This window comes from Acanthisitta chloris, unplaced genomic scaffold, assembly GCF_000695815.1.
Source record: "Acanthisitta chloris isolate BGI_N310 unplaced genomic scaffold, ASM69581v1 scaffold44790, whole genome shotgun sequence".
NCBI lineage: Eukaryota > Metazoa > Chordata > Aves > Passeriformes > Acanthisittidae > Acanthisitta > Acanthisitta chloris.
The window spans coordinates 8,695-25,584 of NW_008653040.1; the positions used below are offsets into that span (position 1 = coordinate 8,695).

The 16,890-nt window shown below is 37.8% G+C and overlaps 1 protein-coding gene across 1 annotated transcript in view; it reads left to right on the forward strand.

Annotated features, from left to right (window-relative positions):
* The window catches only part of LOC103806493 (aftiphilin-like), a gene marked incomplete at its 5' end in the record, with an annotated part of 21,567 nt that extends 5,131 nt beyond the window's left edge, over window positions 1-16,436 (forward strand). The window contains 3 exons of the mRNA XM_009079197.1: window positions 4,043-4,103; window positions 9,457-9,580; window positions 15,231-16,436. Of these exons, the coding sequence (XP_009077445.1) occupies window positions 4,043-4,103; window positions 9,457-9,580; window positions 15,231-15,375 (330 nt within the window). The remainder of the gene's footprint in view (window positions 1-4,042; window positions 4,104-9,456; window positions 9,581-15,230) is intronic.
* Between the last annotated feature and the right edge of the window lie 454 nt (window positions 16,437-16,890).

Genomic DNA, 16,890 nt, shown 5'->3' on the forward strand with positions numbered 1-16,890 from the left:
TGATGCAGAAGTAGGAGTGGAAAGAACATTTGTAGAAAGAAATGCCTCTTAAATTTTTAGTTGTGGGTGAACAGAGGAAAGCATGCGGAGATTTAAACTGGAGAACATAAGAAATAAAAAGAGAAAAGAAAGGAAAAAAGCAACAAATGAGCTGCAATAGTTTTTCCTAGTTATGATATAAACTCTATTTTGTCCTCATTCCATGCAGAGGGTCTCAGTGAGTTGTTTAGGCTGTGGAAATACAGCAGACAAATTTCCATCTGAGGCGTTTAAGCTGTAAGGACAAGGTTTCTGAAATTAAGAGTTCTCTCAAGCAAGTTACTGACTGCTTTGCCACATTAGTTTGTTATATTAAGATTTTTGTAGACTCATTCTGTTTTATATTTGATCTGTTGTTTATTGTGACAATTGAGGGGTTTATTTCTCTCCTCCTCTGTGCTCATAACTGTAAGGCAGTAAACAGAATATGAAATAGTCCCCTGATTACTGTTGCCTTGATCTAAGCATGGTGTCTCAAAGACTTCCCAGGGCTGAAGTAAAAGGCTCTGTCAAGGCACATCAGGTGCAAGAAAGTGGCTGCTCAATGAGGCATCCTTTAATTGTGGAACCCAAGGCAGGAGCCTTTTCCTTTTTGAATACAGCTCTAGTGGGCTTCTACACCACGGCCAAGTCTTCAGGTAGTGCCATTAAAATATATTCCAGTGTTTGTTAAAAAGGTTGCTGTCTGGACTTAATGCTGGCTGCTTTCTCTTGATTTGATAGTGTTTTCTGGTTAACATCATCCTAAAGTTTATTTACTTCCTCCTCTTTGCATTTCTTGAAAAAAATAGTCCAGATATTTCTGCTGTCTTGCTATTGCTTCAAAGCACCCTCTTCTCTATATTTGTTTCTTTGGTAGAGTTACCTGCCTGGTTTTGCTTAGTAAGTTTTGTATTGGAATAGAAATCTGGAATGACACAGACCTTTCTAGAAGAAAATTACCAGTGATTCTTTTCTGCAGGTGCCCAATACGGTGCATCCTCTTGCATGTAAGCCACTGAATTAGGGATCAGATTATAACAGAAATATGGATCTTGCACTTGCTGGTTATTAGGGACCGAACGTTAATTAAACCCCATGGTGTGTCAGTCTTAAAAAACAGTTTTAATTACATAAGAGACCATCAGGACTTCTAACAATGACAGATGCAAACTACCATATTATTGGCCACCAGCCAAAGGCTCCATCAGGAACTGCTCTCCAGTTACACATGTGAGAAAGATCCAAGAGTATGTTTAACTTTGTTGACAGATTAAGAAAGGTTTGCAGGTAAGAGATATTAGAGAACGTGCTATTCTTTCAGATGTGAGAGGTGCTTAAAGGGGATGTCTGAAAAGAGCAATTTTCACAACTGGTGTAATTTTGTCAATGAATACACAGAATGAAATGTATGAATTGCTTCCATGTAAACCTTTTCCTGGAATGTTTATGATGCTTATTTGTGGGATCCATCTAAATATTGATATTATATTTGTATTACAAGCCCTTCTATTTTTCCCCCCCAGCTTTAAGATAGCAAAATACTTCCTTTTTTTTTTTTTTATCTCATTTAATTTGCCTTGGGTAATTATTGGCACAGACACAAACATTTACATTATACTCTTCTGGATTATAAAAGCTCTTACATAATACATTCTAAAATTACTGTGTGAAAATACCTCTCACTTTTATCAAAGTGAAATATGATGCAGTAAAACCAGCAGGCATTTTAATTTCCTCCTTCTCACTTCCTTAACATTCAGAGTAGTACTCTGACAGCTGAGTATGCTTTTTCATTTCTGTACTGTGTCTTGTAATCTAAGATGGAAGCCTCGAGGAGTGAAAGCAGTTTGCCCCATTTGTCAGTATTCTAGATTGGGCACTTTTCCTTAAAGCATGTTATTAACACAGTAGTTGTAAATGCAGTAGTCTAGCAACCTCACAGTCTCTGAAAGGCAAAACATTATATTCCCATTTGCAGGGGATGTTCCCATTCTCTGAGATTTCAATGCTGTGTTCAGGTGTCCCAGTGTAGTTAGTGTTCTTAGGGCTGAGATCACTAGAAACAGAAAACTTCGTTTAATTTGCTTTTTCCTCTGCCTTCTCCTTTCACTTTGTTTGCTATTGTATAGACCAGGGCTTGCCAGCATCCTGGATAGATGGGGCTGCTTACATACCCCCTCTTTGGCACAGTGGTAGGAGCCAGCAGAACAGCCTCATCCCACACTAATACACTTAGTATACTCTTACTGATTTGGAGTCAGATTCTTTTTTTCCCATTTTAGGAAGAATTAATCACATCCTTTGTCCTTTCCTTGACAAATCTGAGAATCGAGTCATCATTAAAGGGAAAAGCCATTGGTCCCACTTTTTCCATGCAGTTCTGTCACACTCATCAGTCCTGACTCAGGCTTTTGACACAAAATGTAGTGGGTGTTCTCCTTAGTAAGTGAGAGTTGGTAGGAAGCCACTTTGTTTCAGTTTGAGTTAATTTTGTTCAGGGCAGAAAGCTACTAAATTGCCATACTAAATTATCATACCACCTTATTTTTTGGTACAAACACCTTTTAATGTTAATATATTTTAGATGTGACAAACTTTAAACAAGGTACTGATGATAGTGATCATTGCTTCATCAGCTGTAGCTTCCACGCTGCCAACATTGCCTACATGCAAATCATTTCAATGCCAGTAATTTCATTGCCAAAGCAAAATAAAAAGTGTAGGATTCACTCCTTAAGCTCTGTGGAGTGAATACTGTTCAAACTGTGGTCAGTAGTGGAAATATTTCCAAGACATTAGGTAGGAAAAGAATTTTTTTTTTTAAGCAAGACACTATAAGTAAGTATAGAAATCTCCAGCTTCCTTTGTATCACTGAGGAAAGGCATTTTGCAGTGAGTTTAATTGTACAGAGCTAGCACAGGTTGCTACAGTCTCAATTAGTGAACCTGCATATTTCTTCAGTGTCAAGATGGCTGGAAGCTTTGAAAGTAAAAAGGGAAATTTAGACTGACTTTCTACAAAAGCAGAGAGAAGGGTTGGCTCAGCCACTGGAAGCTTGAAAAGTATTGATGCATTTTGTGTAATATTGCTGAGAACTGTCTTTGCTTTTCTTTGACACTGTGATCTTTTTGTTCAAGCTGAGGGCACATCCTTTCCCAGTACTTTCTGACAGTTGTCCTCATTGGGATGAGCACAGTAGTGGGAAGGATTAACTTACATCAGACATTTCTGACACTGTCCCATCAGTTTTTGTGTCCTGAGAATACAGGACAGCACTTGCAAGTTACACTGCACCTGAACACACCTTCTCTGTAAAGCATGGTCCCTGCTGCTTGCTGTGTCCAAAATACTTAACAACAGGAAATGAAAAGGCAAGGATGGGCTCCCCAATGCTTCCAGTCAATGCTTCCTTGTTCCTCTTGTTCAAGCATTGTTTGTAATAGATCAGGATGAGTTAATTGTTAAAGGATAATAAGTCGCAGGACTTTTCTTTTTAAAGGGAGTGGCATGGAGAGGGTGTTGATAGTTTGTCCCTCACATGTAGGGATTATGTCTCTTAAAAGCAAAACAAACCAAAAGGACCCTAGGCTGATGATGGTAAATAATATCAGGACAAAACATGGATGCACAGACAGCTTTCACTGTTCTAAGCTTGCCCTGTAATTGTATATACGTAAATTTTTATACTAAGTGCCTCATCTTTCGTGAAAGTAATAGCAGTTTAAATTTCAACTATGCTTAAGGTTTGTTATTCTATTCATATGGTTTAGTGAATTTGCAAATCCTGTTTGAGTTAGAAGTTACCTAATCTGTGCTGTGCAAAATTTAATGAGACTTCCTGTGGTAGAACAAATCTACTCTGAACCTTTAGTGCATATTATGAAAATAAGTACCTCCCAAAAGTTGGGGTTTGATCATTTAGTTGTCTTTTTTAGTATTTAGACTCTGTTGTTTGAACTGCTTTGCATTGTTGTAACCTGAACTGACTATAAAATCTGATTTCTGACTTTTCAACTCTAGGAATCTCTACCACCTGTCCAGTTTGACTGGAGTAGCAGTGGCCTTACTAACCCTTTAGATGGTACGTCTCTCCGTAGAGCCTCTAGCACCAGAGCTAGAGATAAGAAAGCTACAAAGTTCAGACAAACATCTATCTGCTGATTATTTTTTTAAATATATATATATATATACACACACACATATATATATAAATATAAATGAAAAAATTTATTTCTTACTCGTAACTTTGGAAATTCAGGCTTTCTTTCTGATTAACAGTGCCCCTATGTGAAGTATTAATGTGGTCTGAAAAATACTAAGTTAAGGATTATTTCAGATTCCTGCCATATCCTAGTGACACAGTGGCAATATTAACACTTCATTATGTATAACTGCAGAGTATAATGAAATTCTGAACAAATGAGCATTTTAGATGGATGAGTTTTACTACTTGAAAGTATTTTTCACCGGTCAGCTATCTCTTTAGACATCCTTTGAATGACAAACTTGTGTATAGTGGCTACTGCAAAGCACAATATTTTAACCATGAACTGTTTGCAAAAGATCTACTTCTTGAGCCAAAAGTTTTCAGATTTACAGATAATTTTATATATTCAAAAATGTGACTTCATCCATTATCACTTTTGCTTACACCGAAGAGCTAATTATAGCTAATATATTAAAGAGGTAGCTACGAATGTATTTGTATCTGTAAATGTATATAGTTATCAAAGACCCTTCACCTATATCTATTTTAATAGCAAAGTGAGTTGTGCCACTGCCTCCAGTGACAGAAATGTAAGTGCATGCAAAGGATATAAAACAAGTTTTGGCAACTTGTTTGAATAACAGACTAGAAACCTGTAAAGAAAGTGAAACCTTTAAGAGGAGCCTGTTGACAGCAATTAATTTATGACACAAGTCGTTCAGAGACAGGCTCAGATAAACTGCATCTCTCACTGCACCGGTGTTGCCACAAAGTGTTGTTTCAGAACATGTGGGATGTAAGAGTTTGGATAGCAGTATCTCGGTGCTGAAGGAAAGCCTGGATGGACCTTTTTGCTGTTGTCTGGTGTCTTACTACTTCAGTCAATCATCATGCTTTCTTTTTAACAAACAACTTTAAAATGTATCTTGGTTTGATTTCTGTTTTAGTACTAAAGGGGAACAGTATAATTTGCCAGTGAGGAACTGGATATGAGTGGCATTTGTTACCCAGTGGTCACAGTGCTTTAAGATAATGATAATTAAGAGCTTAAAGCTGCTAAATAAAATTTTAAAGGTTGTTTTTTCCTTTTGTTCTTTGCTATTTGGGGATCTGCTGAGTCTTCCTGATGAAAGAATGGCTTTCAATTTCAGTGAGGGGAGTAAAAGCCCACTGTATTCTAACTATCGATTGATCTCTATATTGTTTCCCTTTAACTGATCACATCTTTCTCTCTGGGTCGTGCTGGTTCTCTTTCATTTTTAGATTGAAATAAATATTTCTATTTTCAAGTTACTAGTGTTGATTTCCTTGCTGCATTGTACATGAGGAAGTGTGCACTGAATTAAGTTGTTAACATTTTAGAAGGTACAAACTAATACTGTAAGCATTGTTTTCATGTCAATTTTTAAATTGCCTACTGAGTACTAATTATAACTTGCATGTTCAAGTGTGTGTCTTACCCCTTTTTACACATAAACCCCTCCCTTGGCTTACCTTCTATATGGCTGCCTACCAACACGGTCACTGAATTTCAAGCTAGTGGAGGTTCCACTCTTCTGAACCTTGATTTCTTTGGGCCCGTGGATGACAGTAGCTCTAGCAGCACCACCACAATCCCAGGTCAGCAGAGTGTTAAAACCACAACTGTAAGAATATAACGACTTACTAAAAGCATGAGCACATCACTTGACTTTCCTACAAGCCAGGAGAAATTGTTGTTTCTCTAAAATGTCTTTCTACTACGTTTTTCCTTTAATCTGTGTTCTGTTTTCTGATGTTTTGTATCGAGTACGAAGTATTTAAAAGGTACTGTCAGCCCTGTATTTGTCACCTGCTGAAGGAATGAATGGCTTTTATGCTCTTGCAAATAAGATGTTAAAACACTTGTTTCAAATGAGAAATTTCCAAAGTTAACTCTTCTAAGCACTTAAAATTTGAGAAGTGATGTAGATGTGACAATTCCTAAAAAAAATGAGGCTTGCTCTCTCTTCTGAATGAGTGCCTCCAAATTTTAGGATTATTATGTTATTTGGAAGCTATGTGTGAATATAGTTACAGAGCTTAATATATCACAGCTCTGTTGGGGTTTGCTGCTGCCAGGAGATTTTGTGTGAACTACTGATATTAATGATAAAGTGAAAAAAAGTGTTTTAACAACATTTATAATAGAAAAGAAGGATAGTTGCATGTTTGTGGGACATGAAAAGTTAATGAATGTTAACTGTAAAGCCAGAGCACTTTATCTGCAACTTACTCCCTTAAAAAGGAGATGAAAACACCAGTCTCTCATTGAATACTGCCAGGAAGTAGTTGAATTCATTTATCACCTGGTTTTGACATGCTCTGAGTATTTTGCACGAGCTTGTGAAAACCTACACTTTGAATAAATTTCTGCAGGAATTTAAGGGAACATTAGGGGGATTTATTCCAGTACATAGGTGAAGTCGATAAGGCAAGGACTCTTGAAGCCAGGATGAACAGCTTCTCAATAGGACGGATATTTTTTCCTCTTAGTGATTTTAATTTTTAAAAAATCAGATGTTTGGTGTTCTCCCACATTTCAAATAAGTGCTTATAATTATCGTTGTATATTTTGTATTTTAAAAACACTCTTTTTTAGTTTTGAAATCTCATCATTGAAGGCAATTTTGTGGCATGGCAATCTTAAAGGTCTTTTATTCCACCCTTGAGAAATGTCGCTATAAGATGAAAGATAGCAAGTTTGTCATGGAAGTGATAGCCTAGCAAAGTGAAGGTGCTTGAGTCCTACAAATTCTTTCTAAGTGTCTGGAAGACCATTGACACAAGTCACCAGTGCCTAGGACATGTGTTATTGCTTGTGCAAATTGTATGCACACTGCAAGGGATTGCTGGAGAGATACTGTTAGCCTCTTATTACATTTTATTTTTTATGTTGTTGTTTCATCAAGTTACAGGTATTATCACCTTCCCTAGTATGCCCTATAGTGCCTATTTTTGTTGGGGTTTGTTTTTGTTTTGTTTTGTTTTTTCTTTCCTCCTGACTTGTTTCTGGGAAAGTCATTTGTTCCTTGGCTTGCAGCTTGTGTGTTTGTGTGTGTGTTTAGGAGCTTTGTGTGGGGTTTGGGTGGCTAACTTTCCTTCAATATCTCATTAAGGTTTTGCAGTGCTTTCCTTAAATATTCTCTCATCATTTGAATCAAATGGAGAATATGCAACTCTTAAAAAAAAAATATTTGAAAGACAAATTGCTAGATCTTTTGGCTTAAAGAAGAAACTTTTATCAGTAGTACTAGTTTGTTCTTTCTCTGGAGACCTTAGTTTTACTTGCTGTAGATTGACACTAGATTCTTCTCAGTCTGATTTCATCAGTAGCCAAAATAACTTTTTAATGAAAATTTGCATTCTGCGTCATGAACAGGGAGTTACAGATTCCCACAGTTCCCACAGATTTAGTGTATTGTTTTATTTTTCATGTTAATAGTTTAACATAAATGTAGCTGAGTAAGAGGTGCCTAAAGAACAGTAAATTGAGCAGTGACATCGCACTACAGTGAAAATGAATTCAGGACTGTAAATGGGAATATATCAATGATGTAACTTACAAGGTTGTATTTAACATTTGTTGCAGAGTTGCATGTCAAAGGGCTCCTCGTTTCAATTAGCTTTCCAACTTGTACCTTAATGGGATTTCGCAGGCTTCTGCAAGTCAAAGTGTATTTCTTCAAGGCTTCCTCTCCCTGATTAAAGTGGATATTTTATGGAATATTTGGGCTTTTTTCCTATTTCCGAGTTCTGTAAACATCTGACAGTACTGAAAGTCTTGGTGTACTGGTCTTAAGACAGTACATATTTTGATATTTTGCATGAAACTAGATGAAATTAACTTTGAAAATCCAGACTTTAAAAAAATGTACATTGAAAGGATGGCTGATTAGTTTTGAATCAACTCATATTAAATGGAACAAATCTTCTCCCCACCTCCTGCAGCTTAACCAGATGATTTTCTTGATTTTACATTTTGGTCAGCTTAATTTTCTAACAGTAAAAAGGAAATTAACTTGTGCCCAAAGGACAAATAGTCAAGGCACTGCTTGGGGAGAGCTCATGCAAAGCAGGTTTGAGGATGATTAACTGATGATCTGTTAGCGCATGCAGCACTGCAAGTACTAGAGGTAAAGGCAGGAAAATAGGCACAGGCATTTATTTTATTCAGTCATCTTTCAGTGTTTTAGGAATACTTCTAAAAGCATCTTGATCTTGGCAAGTAAGCTGGATATAATGATCAGCACTCGTTAGTAAGTGCTGGTTTTATACTAGGGAGCTACATGGGACCATCAGGCCCCAGTTTGCAATGTTTGTTCCACAGTAGGATGAAACACTTGTGTTGTCCAGACCAATTGGCACAAGTGTGACACTTGTTTAGGATGCAGATTTCTATAAAACAATGCTTATGTACAAAACCAGGTAGAATTTAACTCACACATACATATTTTTTCAGTGCAGGTTTTGATTGTTTGAGTGTTTTCCAAATGATCTCTGCAGATAAAATATGAAATCCGTTCACAACATGTGTGATGTCAAAATTAACATCTGACTTGAATACCTGAAACCAGGAATTCAAGGATGAAACTTCCAGATACTTAATGCTTTAGAAATTTTTGAAAGATGAAGAGGTAGCACAGAGTAAAGTTTTGGTAGCGCTATATGTATTAGTATGTAACTTTTTTAGTGCCATTCCACTTCTGTGTACCATAAAATCTGCTTTTCCTCACTTAAAATTTTAACACAATCCCTTGTGAAGAGCAAGATACTAAATGCGCTTTCATGCATGCCAGTGTTGTGTGTCTTCTCTGGGTGAAGAGTTAACATTCAGTGCTCTCTTAATACAGGCAGTTGAAGTAATTGAAACAATTCATTTTAACACAGCTGACACTTTTGCAGAGGTTTCACTCTAAAAAGTAAATCAAATTGGTTTTCTTTACTCATAGACTGAGATCTTGTCTGCCAGACTTGATCCAAGGTGTGTGTGTTTTTTAGTGAAACTGTAAAAGCTGCTTGAAAAAAAGATGGGGAGAGAGGATGAAGCTTCAGAAACACAAACATGTTCTGTCATGTTCTTTCCATGTATATTGAAATTATAAATGATTCAGATGTTTACAGAAAACAGTCTCTAGCAAGTTGGTCTGTGACTAATTATGGCTATACTTGCCTCCAACCATCACTGATTATTATTTTATACTATAAGGTGTGGATCCTGAGTTGTATGAATTGACAACCTCAAAACTGGAAACTTACAATGCAAGCAACAGAGTGACTGATGCATTTGCAAGACTCATGTCCACAGTGGAGAAGGCAAGCACATCCACAAGGTAAATATTCTTCCTTACATTTTTTACTTCTGTTTCTGAGGATGGCATGAAATGTGAGGTGTGAACATGTGTGCTGTTTTAGGGCAGTTCAGTTTTATATCTGAAATTCATCAATCTTTAGTTCATATTTCATATTATCATAGAACACCAAAATAAAATGGAAAGAGTTCATGAGCTGAAAGAAGAACACCAGGACATATGTTGAAAAGCTAGAGCCAAAGACTGAGCTGGAGGAAGCAACTTTCTGAGCAACAAAGAATGGCAGGGTAAACTGAACCACACAGTGCAGGGACCTAGGACAGTGACAGAACACTCTCCTTGGACCTCTGTGCAATTTATAATTACAGAATGTTCCACAATTAAAATGATGAAACAGGCTAATAATTATGTTGGGACCAAATATTCACAAATATTTCTAGCACCTGTCAAAACTTCAGGGACCAAACATCAGAGCAGTTTTGCTGTTGCAGGTTAAGGAACGAACAGGTTTAGAATGTTCTTTCTGCTTCAGTGGAGCACACATGAGGTAGCTCAGTAGTTTTTTTGCAGGTAGTATCTATATATATAAAGGCTTTATGTGTCAGATGTCATCTTTGAAGTCTGGCCTGTTGAGTGGATGTAGAATAGTCTTTCCATTTGTAAGCTTGTCTTCTTTGGGTTTATTTTTTTAATGTGTGTCTTAGCAATAGGATTCTGGACTGTCCTAACATGTAATTAATGTCTGTGGCCATTGAAAGAATCACTGAGGGATTGTCACTAAGTGAAACATTGGTGTTTTGGATGTGTGTGCCCCAACATGCAGCAAAGAGATGGTATCATATCCTCACTCATAAGTGAGCTTTAGGGTTTATTCAGCACTCTAAAACTAGATGTATTTTCATGCACTTAGGAGGAGGCACAGTAGTAGTGGGCTTTAAGCTGGCTTGCTTAGAATTATTAAAACTGTAATTTTCAAGAGCTCTTTTAAAACATGTTCTTTCACTGAGAAAACTGTCTTGCTAGTTTTCCTGCAGTGAAAATTTTTGAAGCGAATATGAAATAGAAAAGATTAATAAGCTGTGAATTTCACAGGTGAACCAGCAGAGGGAACTCCCCACTTCGATGCTGATTTTTGAATCTTGGCTTTTGGATTGCCCCTTTTTCTATCCGTGAAGTGCATGTACTCTGCCTAGAGATACACTGCTGGAAAACTTTGACTTTCATGAATTAGAAAATGTAGTTGAAATACTTTTATATTGTATTCTAAGCCTAATTTGAACGTAACCACAGTGGAACATGCAAACTCCAAATCTGTCTTCGTTTTAGCTCCGCGCACAGATTTGTATGTGGCTGCTTGCTTTAAGATGTCTTAGCTTACTTTGTCATTACAAAGGCACAGGGAAGTCTGCTTTGCTTAAATGAATGCTGGCGCTCATTTTTCTCTTTTTGTTTTATATGAGGGGTTTGGTTTTTTTCCCCAGTGCTTCCACAATGCACTTAAAAGCTCTTATTTGTGCTGTTAGAACTCTTTACTCAGATGTCAGAGTTTTTCCCCCAGTCTGGAGAGCTTTGCTTGCCAATAGGAAGAGGTTCTAGATCTGGGCTGTAGCAATATATCAGGCAGTAGAAGGAGGCTGGCGACCTCAAGACTTGGAAGTTAAGTTCAGACACACACAGGGATTAGCTGTTTTAAAGCAGTTGTTTTCAGTGTTCAATGCATTTTATATGTTTTTGTCAACTCCCTATTTTAAAAAATGTCAAATGTTTTTTTTCTTTCTTGATTTCATGCTCTCCAAAACATAAGTAGTCTTTTGTCGAGCTGGAAACCTTCAGAGAAGTAAGAAGATCTTACTTGCCTGTGCCCAATGTGTTGCAGAATGTTAGCTTTCTGCAATAAAATTGTTCTCCTTTTCAATTTTTTTTTATTCTCTCGGAATGAATTGGAGACCTTAAAATAGGAGTGACTGGGTACAGCCAGCTCAAGAAGGACCAGGCTGGAAATGGGAAATGTGGACTATTAGCCATTCATGCTAGCTAATGAGGGAAGTAGCTTAAGATTGCTTCAATGGCAACTTCAGTTGTGCTGAGGCTATTCCATGTCTATGACTTGTCTGGACTCGGGATCCTTAGGGTAAAGAGTGAAAATACCATTGTTGAGCTGTAGGATGGCATCTCTGTCTAAAATAGCTTTGTCTTTTGCTTGCAAAGCCATCTCTTGAAACTAGAAAGTCAGTTTCTCAGGAGGAAAGTATTGGGAGAGGAGGAGAAACTTCTCCCCCAGCTTGAGCCTGAAACCTTGATGGCAGCCGTTAAGTGTTGGAGGTCAGGGATCCAGTACAGCTTTCCACAGAGGCTCTGCAGCCTTGCCTAGTACCATAGAATTGACAGAGAGTAAAAGTTTATCTGCTGTCTTTCTGAAGGAAAGCAGAGCACTGATACCTCATTTAAACTGGAAATACTCCTTGGGGATGGTGTTGGATGGAGAAGGCTAACTCTTAATTACAGAGTGTTTTTAAAGAGCATTTCTCTAATCGGCTCAGTGTTGCTGATAAAGCCTGGCCTTGCTGGTGCTATCCACAAAACCCTTTGCAAACATGAGAGATGACTGAAGTCCTGAAAGACTTGAATGCTGCAGGAAGGGATTGGAATGCAAAACAGAACAGTGAGGTGCATGTGATTCGTTGACAAAGTATTCCCTATTTCTTGCTACATTTTCTTCCAGCAACTTTCCTGCCCATCAGTTTGGCTGATTTCTTGCAGCTTAGTGCTAACATGCCTTTGAAAAGAAAACTTAATGCCCACAAGTAGAGGGACTGGCACAATTGCTTGCCTAGGGCATCCCTTCTTTCCTCTATCTTGGGTGGCAATATAACCTAGTGTAAGAGAAGAGATGGATGGGGACAAAATGTGCTGCAGAGGATAGTTTAAAACCTGAATGAGGCAGAGACCTTGTTTTGAGCCAGGGCTGTGTCCTTTCGTGGTTTAGTAATCAAAAGTTCTAGTTTGAAAGCAGACAAGAGGAGTACAGCTGCCATTGACAGTCTGCTCACTTGGGTGTATGTTCTTTAAGCCGTGGTGTGTAGAAATTAGGAGTGCATGAGCAGGAGGAGCTCTGCTGTGCTCCCTTCCACTGATCAGAGTTCAGCAAAAGAAGCTCTTGACAATGGGAACATCTTCAGCAAAATTGGTGACTGACATTAATGCACAATTATGACTCTTGCCTATATCAAAGGACATGGCAGTTATTAGGCAGTTGGGTAAGTTTTAAGGGTAAAATGTGTCTGCAGTGATGATGCTAGTTTGTCTTTTAAATTTAGAGAGTTAATAAGTAATTCTTTAGGGTTGCCCTGGTGACATTTGCTACCAGAATTGTTGATTTTTACCAAGGAAGGGTACTTGCAGTGTCCAGTTTTACTGGACTGCAGAGTAACCTGCGGCCTCTTCGTTGAGTGGAGAAGTTAGGACATCTCACCCCTTGCACTGAGATGGTTTCAAAAAAGGGTTTTGGGCCTCATTACCAAGTGATTTTATCTGTAGCTCTAACTTGGTCATGGTTAAGTTATTGTTTGCTATGTTAGAGTGTTAGCTTGTGCTTCTTTTTAGATACTTTTTACATTTCACATTAAGGAGATAAATTATTGCAAAGGGCCTCCAGACAGGAGGGGAGCACTCAGTAACCAGGTGAGAGTCACACCTGAGTGAGCTCACTGTTGGAGGTGATGTTGCAGAGAGCAGCTGGTACAGCAAGAGCAATAGCATCATCCTGGGATAAAGGTCCTGCATATGACCACCAAATAAGATGCAAGGCTGCCTCTGGGACCCAGCAGTGCCATTCCTTAGCATGCCATAGTGGGGCAGAGGAGGAAGAGGCATGTGAATAGCAAGGAGTGTGTGAACTCCATCTCACCGGATTAATAGTTACAGGAACATCTCCAAGTCAGCCCTCTTCCTTTGGCTTCCTCTGTCAAACACTCCTGTGTTAGCTGTAAGTCCTTGATCACCAGGAGTTTGTACCTTTAAGAGGCTTGTGGTAAGTGATTATTAATAGTGGCCCAGGATACTGATAACACAATGGTGGGTGAGAACCACATTTCAGCAGCTCAGAGATAGTCCTTTAAGTGCAAGCAGAGCTGACTGTGAAGTTGTTAGAGAAAGAAGATATTGGCTCTCTGCTTCTTCCTTCAGTAAATCCAGCACACAGCTTTGTTTATCCTCCAGAATTTGGTAATCTGCCTAGTCAGTAGCTCATGAAATTCCACTGCAGCAGAGAAAACAAAATATTACTATTCTGGTGAAGGTAAGTCAGATTTAGTATTTAGGCTGTCCCATCTAGAGAACTTTCATTAAATGGAAATTTCAAGTAGCAAACTGAAGTGATAGTTCAGTGTCAACGCAGCCATCAGTGATGTCAAGGATCAGTTTGACTCCAGCTCTTTTTGACTTCTACTCCTAGCTAAGGAATTCTGAGACTGCTGTGGAAGCAAACATGTAGCCCCTTGCTTTCCCCTGATCTCTGATCAGCTGAGGAAGCAATCTTCATGGGTGCTGACAAAAAAAAAAAATAGAAGTACATGCTGTGTCATGACCATTGCCTTTTCATGGTCTCAGTTTAAAGTTTATGGACAAGATACAGAAATGGAATTTCTGAAGTGGTTTAGGGAAAGCAGTTCATTTGCTTCAAGTCTTTTGTCTCAGCTTTTTGTCCTAAAGGTGAGCTAGAATTTCTTGCATCGTTACAGGATTTATCAGGTGCCTTTTTGGAATTGGAATAATGTGTGATGGAAAACTGAGTATTTCCAGTAGTGTGCAATGTTCTTCAAAGATAAGCCAAATGTCTATAAAGCATGGATGTTTGGCTGGGGGTGGATGGGAGGTCTGTAGCAGTCTGAGCCAGGCTTCATTTTACCGAGGAAATGTGAGGGGTTTGCATAATAGTGAGAACCAAGTGACATGAGGTTCAGACCTCTTTATGCATTTGTGCTCAGTAATTCTGGTGAATAATGCAAAAGGTGAAGTAAACACCAGTGATTCCCAAGTTGCTCTATATATCATCATGGCTACTAGTACTACTGCACTTCAAAGCAAGTAGCTACAAGTTACTAGCCACGTTTTGCTGCTGATGAGTCCTGAGGGGAAAAAAGGTTTGTGGGTCCCAGTGTAGAGTGGTGTGATGTATAGTCTGAGAACAGTTGTGTTGGAAACACAGCGTAAGTACTTTTTAATTTAAAATATTGAGAAGTAAGTTAGGAACTTTTAATGTCCTTTCAAGATTTTTCTACTTTTATAAGGATTGTATTGGATTTAGGAAGTTTAGAACTAATGCTCCTACTGTTTCATCTCTAGAATATGGGCATGGTTGTCTCTTCAAGTGAGTCTTTTCACTCTAGAACCTGCCAAAAAAAGAAATATATATATATATTAATTAGCATTTGAATAGGACTTTTTCCTTATTGCGACAATATACACAGGAACATTTTGCTGACTTTCTATATTAACATTTTGTTGGTAGGCAGGTAGGTATTATAACATTAGACTGCCTTCAAGTAGCTTACAGAAGTGCCTGTCAGTGGGAGACCAACTGACAGAACATTGCTTCAATCAGTGATTCTTTCAGTGATCCCAGGAATATCAGGTACTGGATTAATGCACTTTATTCTTTTCTTCTCAACAGGAAGCCTAAAAAGGAAGAACATCTTAGTGAAGAGGCTGCCAAGGTGATTTCTAGCCTTCCTGACTTAACTTTCATGCATGCCAAGGTGTTGATGTTCCCAGCCACATTAACACCTTCAACAAGCTGCCAAGAAAAGGTAGACTAAAGTGATGTGAATTGGACGTTTTCTATTGATTTTTCTTTTCTTCCCTCTGCGGGTCATAAAAAGCAATCTTGCTTTAATTTAAAAAAAAATCAATTTCAGATGATTTGTTGGTAAGCAGCACTAGAAAGGTATACATAGTAATGTATATTTATTTACATACTGGAGTCCTAAATTTATATTAGAGAAAAATGTAAATAATTGGGGGTAAATCTTTTTGAAGATCTATTCTTTTTGTTGTGCTGGGCTGTATACATTTATGTCTTTGTGAAATACACTGGTGGTGTCCTTCTTACAAAACTTTCAAAAGTTAAAAAAAAAATTATGTAATGAAAACTTCAGTCTTCACAGTCTGTGAAGTTCCCCCTTAAGACTTTCAGATTGCATTGAGCAACTTTTTCTTTCCTGCATACATTAAAATACTTCTTGCTGGAAAAAAAATCAAAAGGTTGTGTTGCCCTTTGTGGGTTTTTCAGTTATTGTTTCTTTAAAACCCAATAATTTCTTTTGTGTTTTGACAAGCTTTAGATGTGTTTTTCCTTTTCTTTTCCCCCATCCCCTCCCCCTGTTTGGTTGGCTGATCAGTTTTTATGTTCTTAAACTTCAGTAGTATGGCTTTGTCACTATATACCCTTTTGAAAGCTTTGCTGTCAGTAACTTCTTGTTCCAGTTATGGATTACTGTCTAAATACTTGATTTATTTTTTTTTTTGGTCATTAGAAGGTTGTCTGCTTTTATTCAGTTTGATTTGGAAAAGAAGGACCAAAACAATATGAATGTCTTACAATGAAATTTACCTGTTAAAATTTTTTATGTTCTGTTGTACCACTATTCCTGTTTGATTTTGCACAGTGTAAAATTACATAATCATAGATTGCTATGGTTTTAGGCTGTATATACAGTAAAAAACTATGGGTTGTAAATGTCTGGGGAAATTCCTATGGAAAAAAGAGAGCTATGTCGAAGAACCTCTAAAAAGGTCAATATGCATGCCCAAGGTCTTTTGAGATTTAAGTGTGTAAATTTCCTTTTAGCTTACACAAAATAAAATAACTTAAAAGATACACATGTCCACAGCCTGCTCTCTTTTTATACAGAATGTAAGCACTAGTCACCTTTCTGTTGATGGTAAAATCGATGCACTACATTAACAGTAGGACCTTCTAATTTGTGTTACTCAGTCCCACAAACCATACCCTGTAGGGTCCTGCAGCCTTTCCTTTAATTGCCCTGTCTCTTTATCATGTTACGATTTAATCTTTTATTTCTGTCTCTAGCTTGTCTCCTTCTGGCTTGTAGGGTGATATGGTTCATGATATTTTGGGTTAGATACTTCTTCAAAGCAGTTGGCAATACTCAGCTGTAAGAAATACCAATTGTAGTGAGGTGAGAAAGGACAACTGGTTTTACCTATTTCTTAGCTAGAAATTAAAAAGTAAGCATAGCAGTTGTTTATATCTCCTATTATGTTAGCTTGCACTGTAGCTCTGTCAGCAACATCTCTCAAGAGGATGTCAG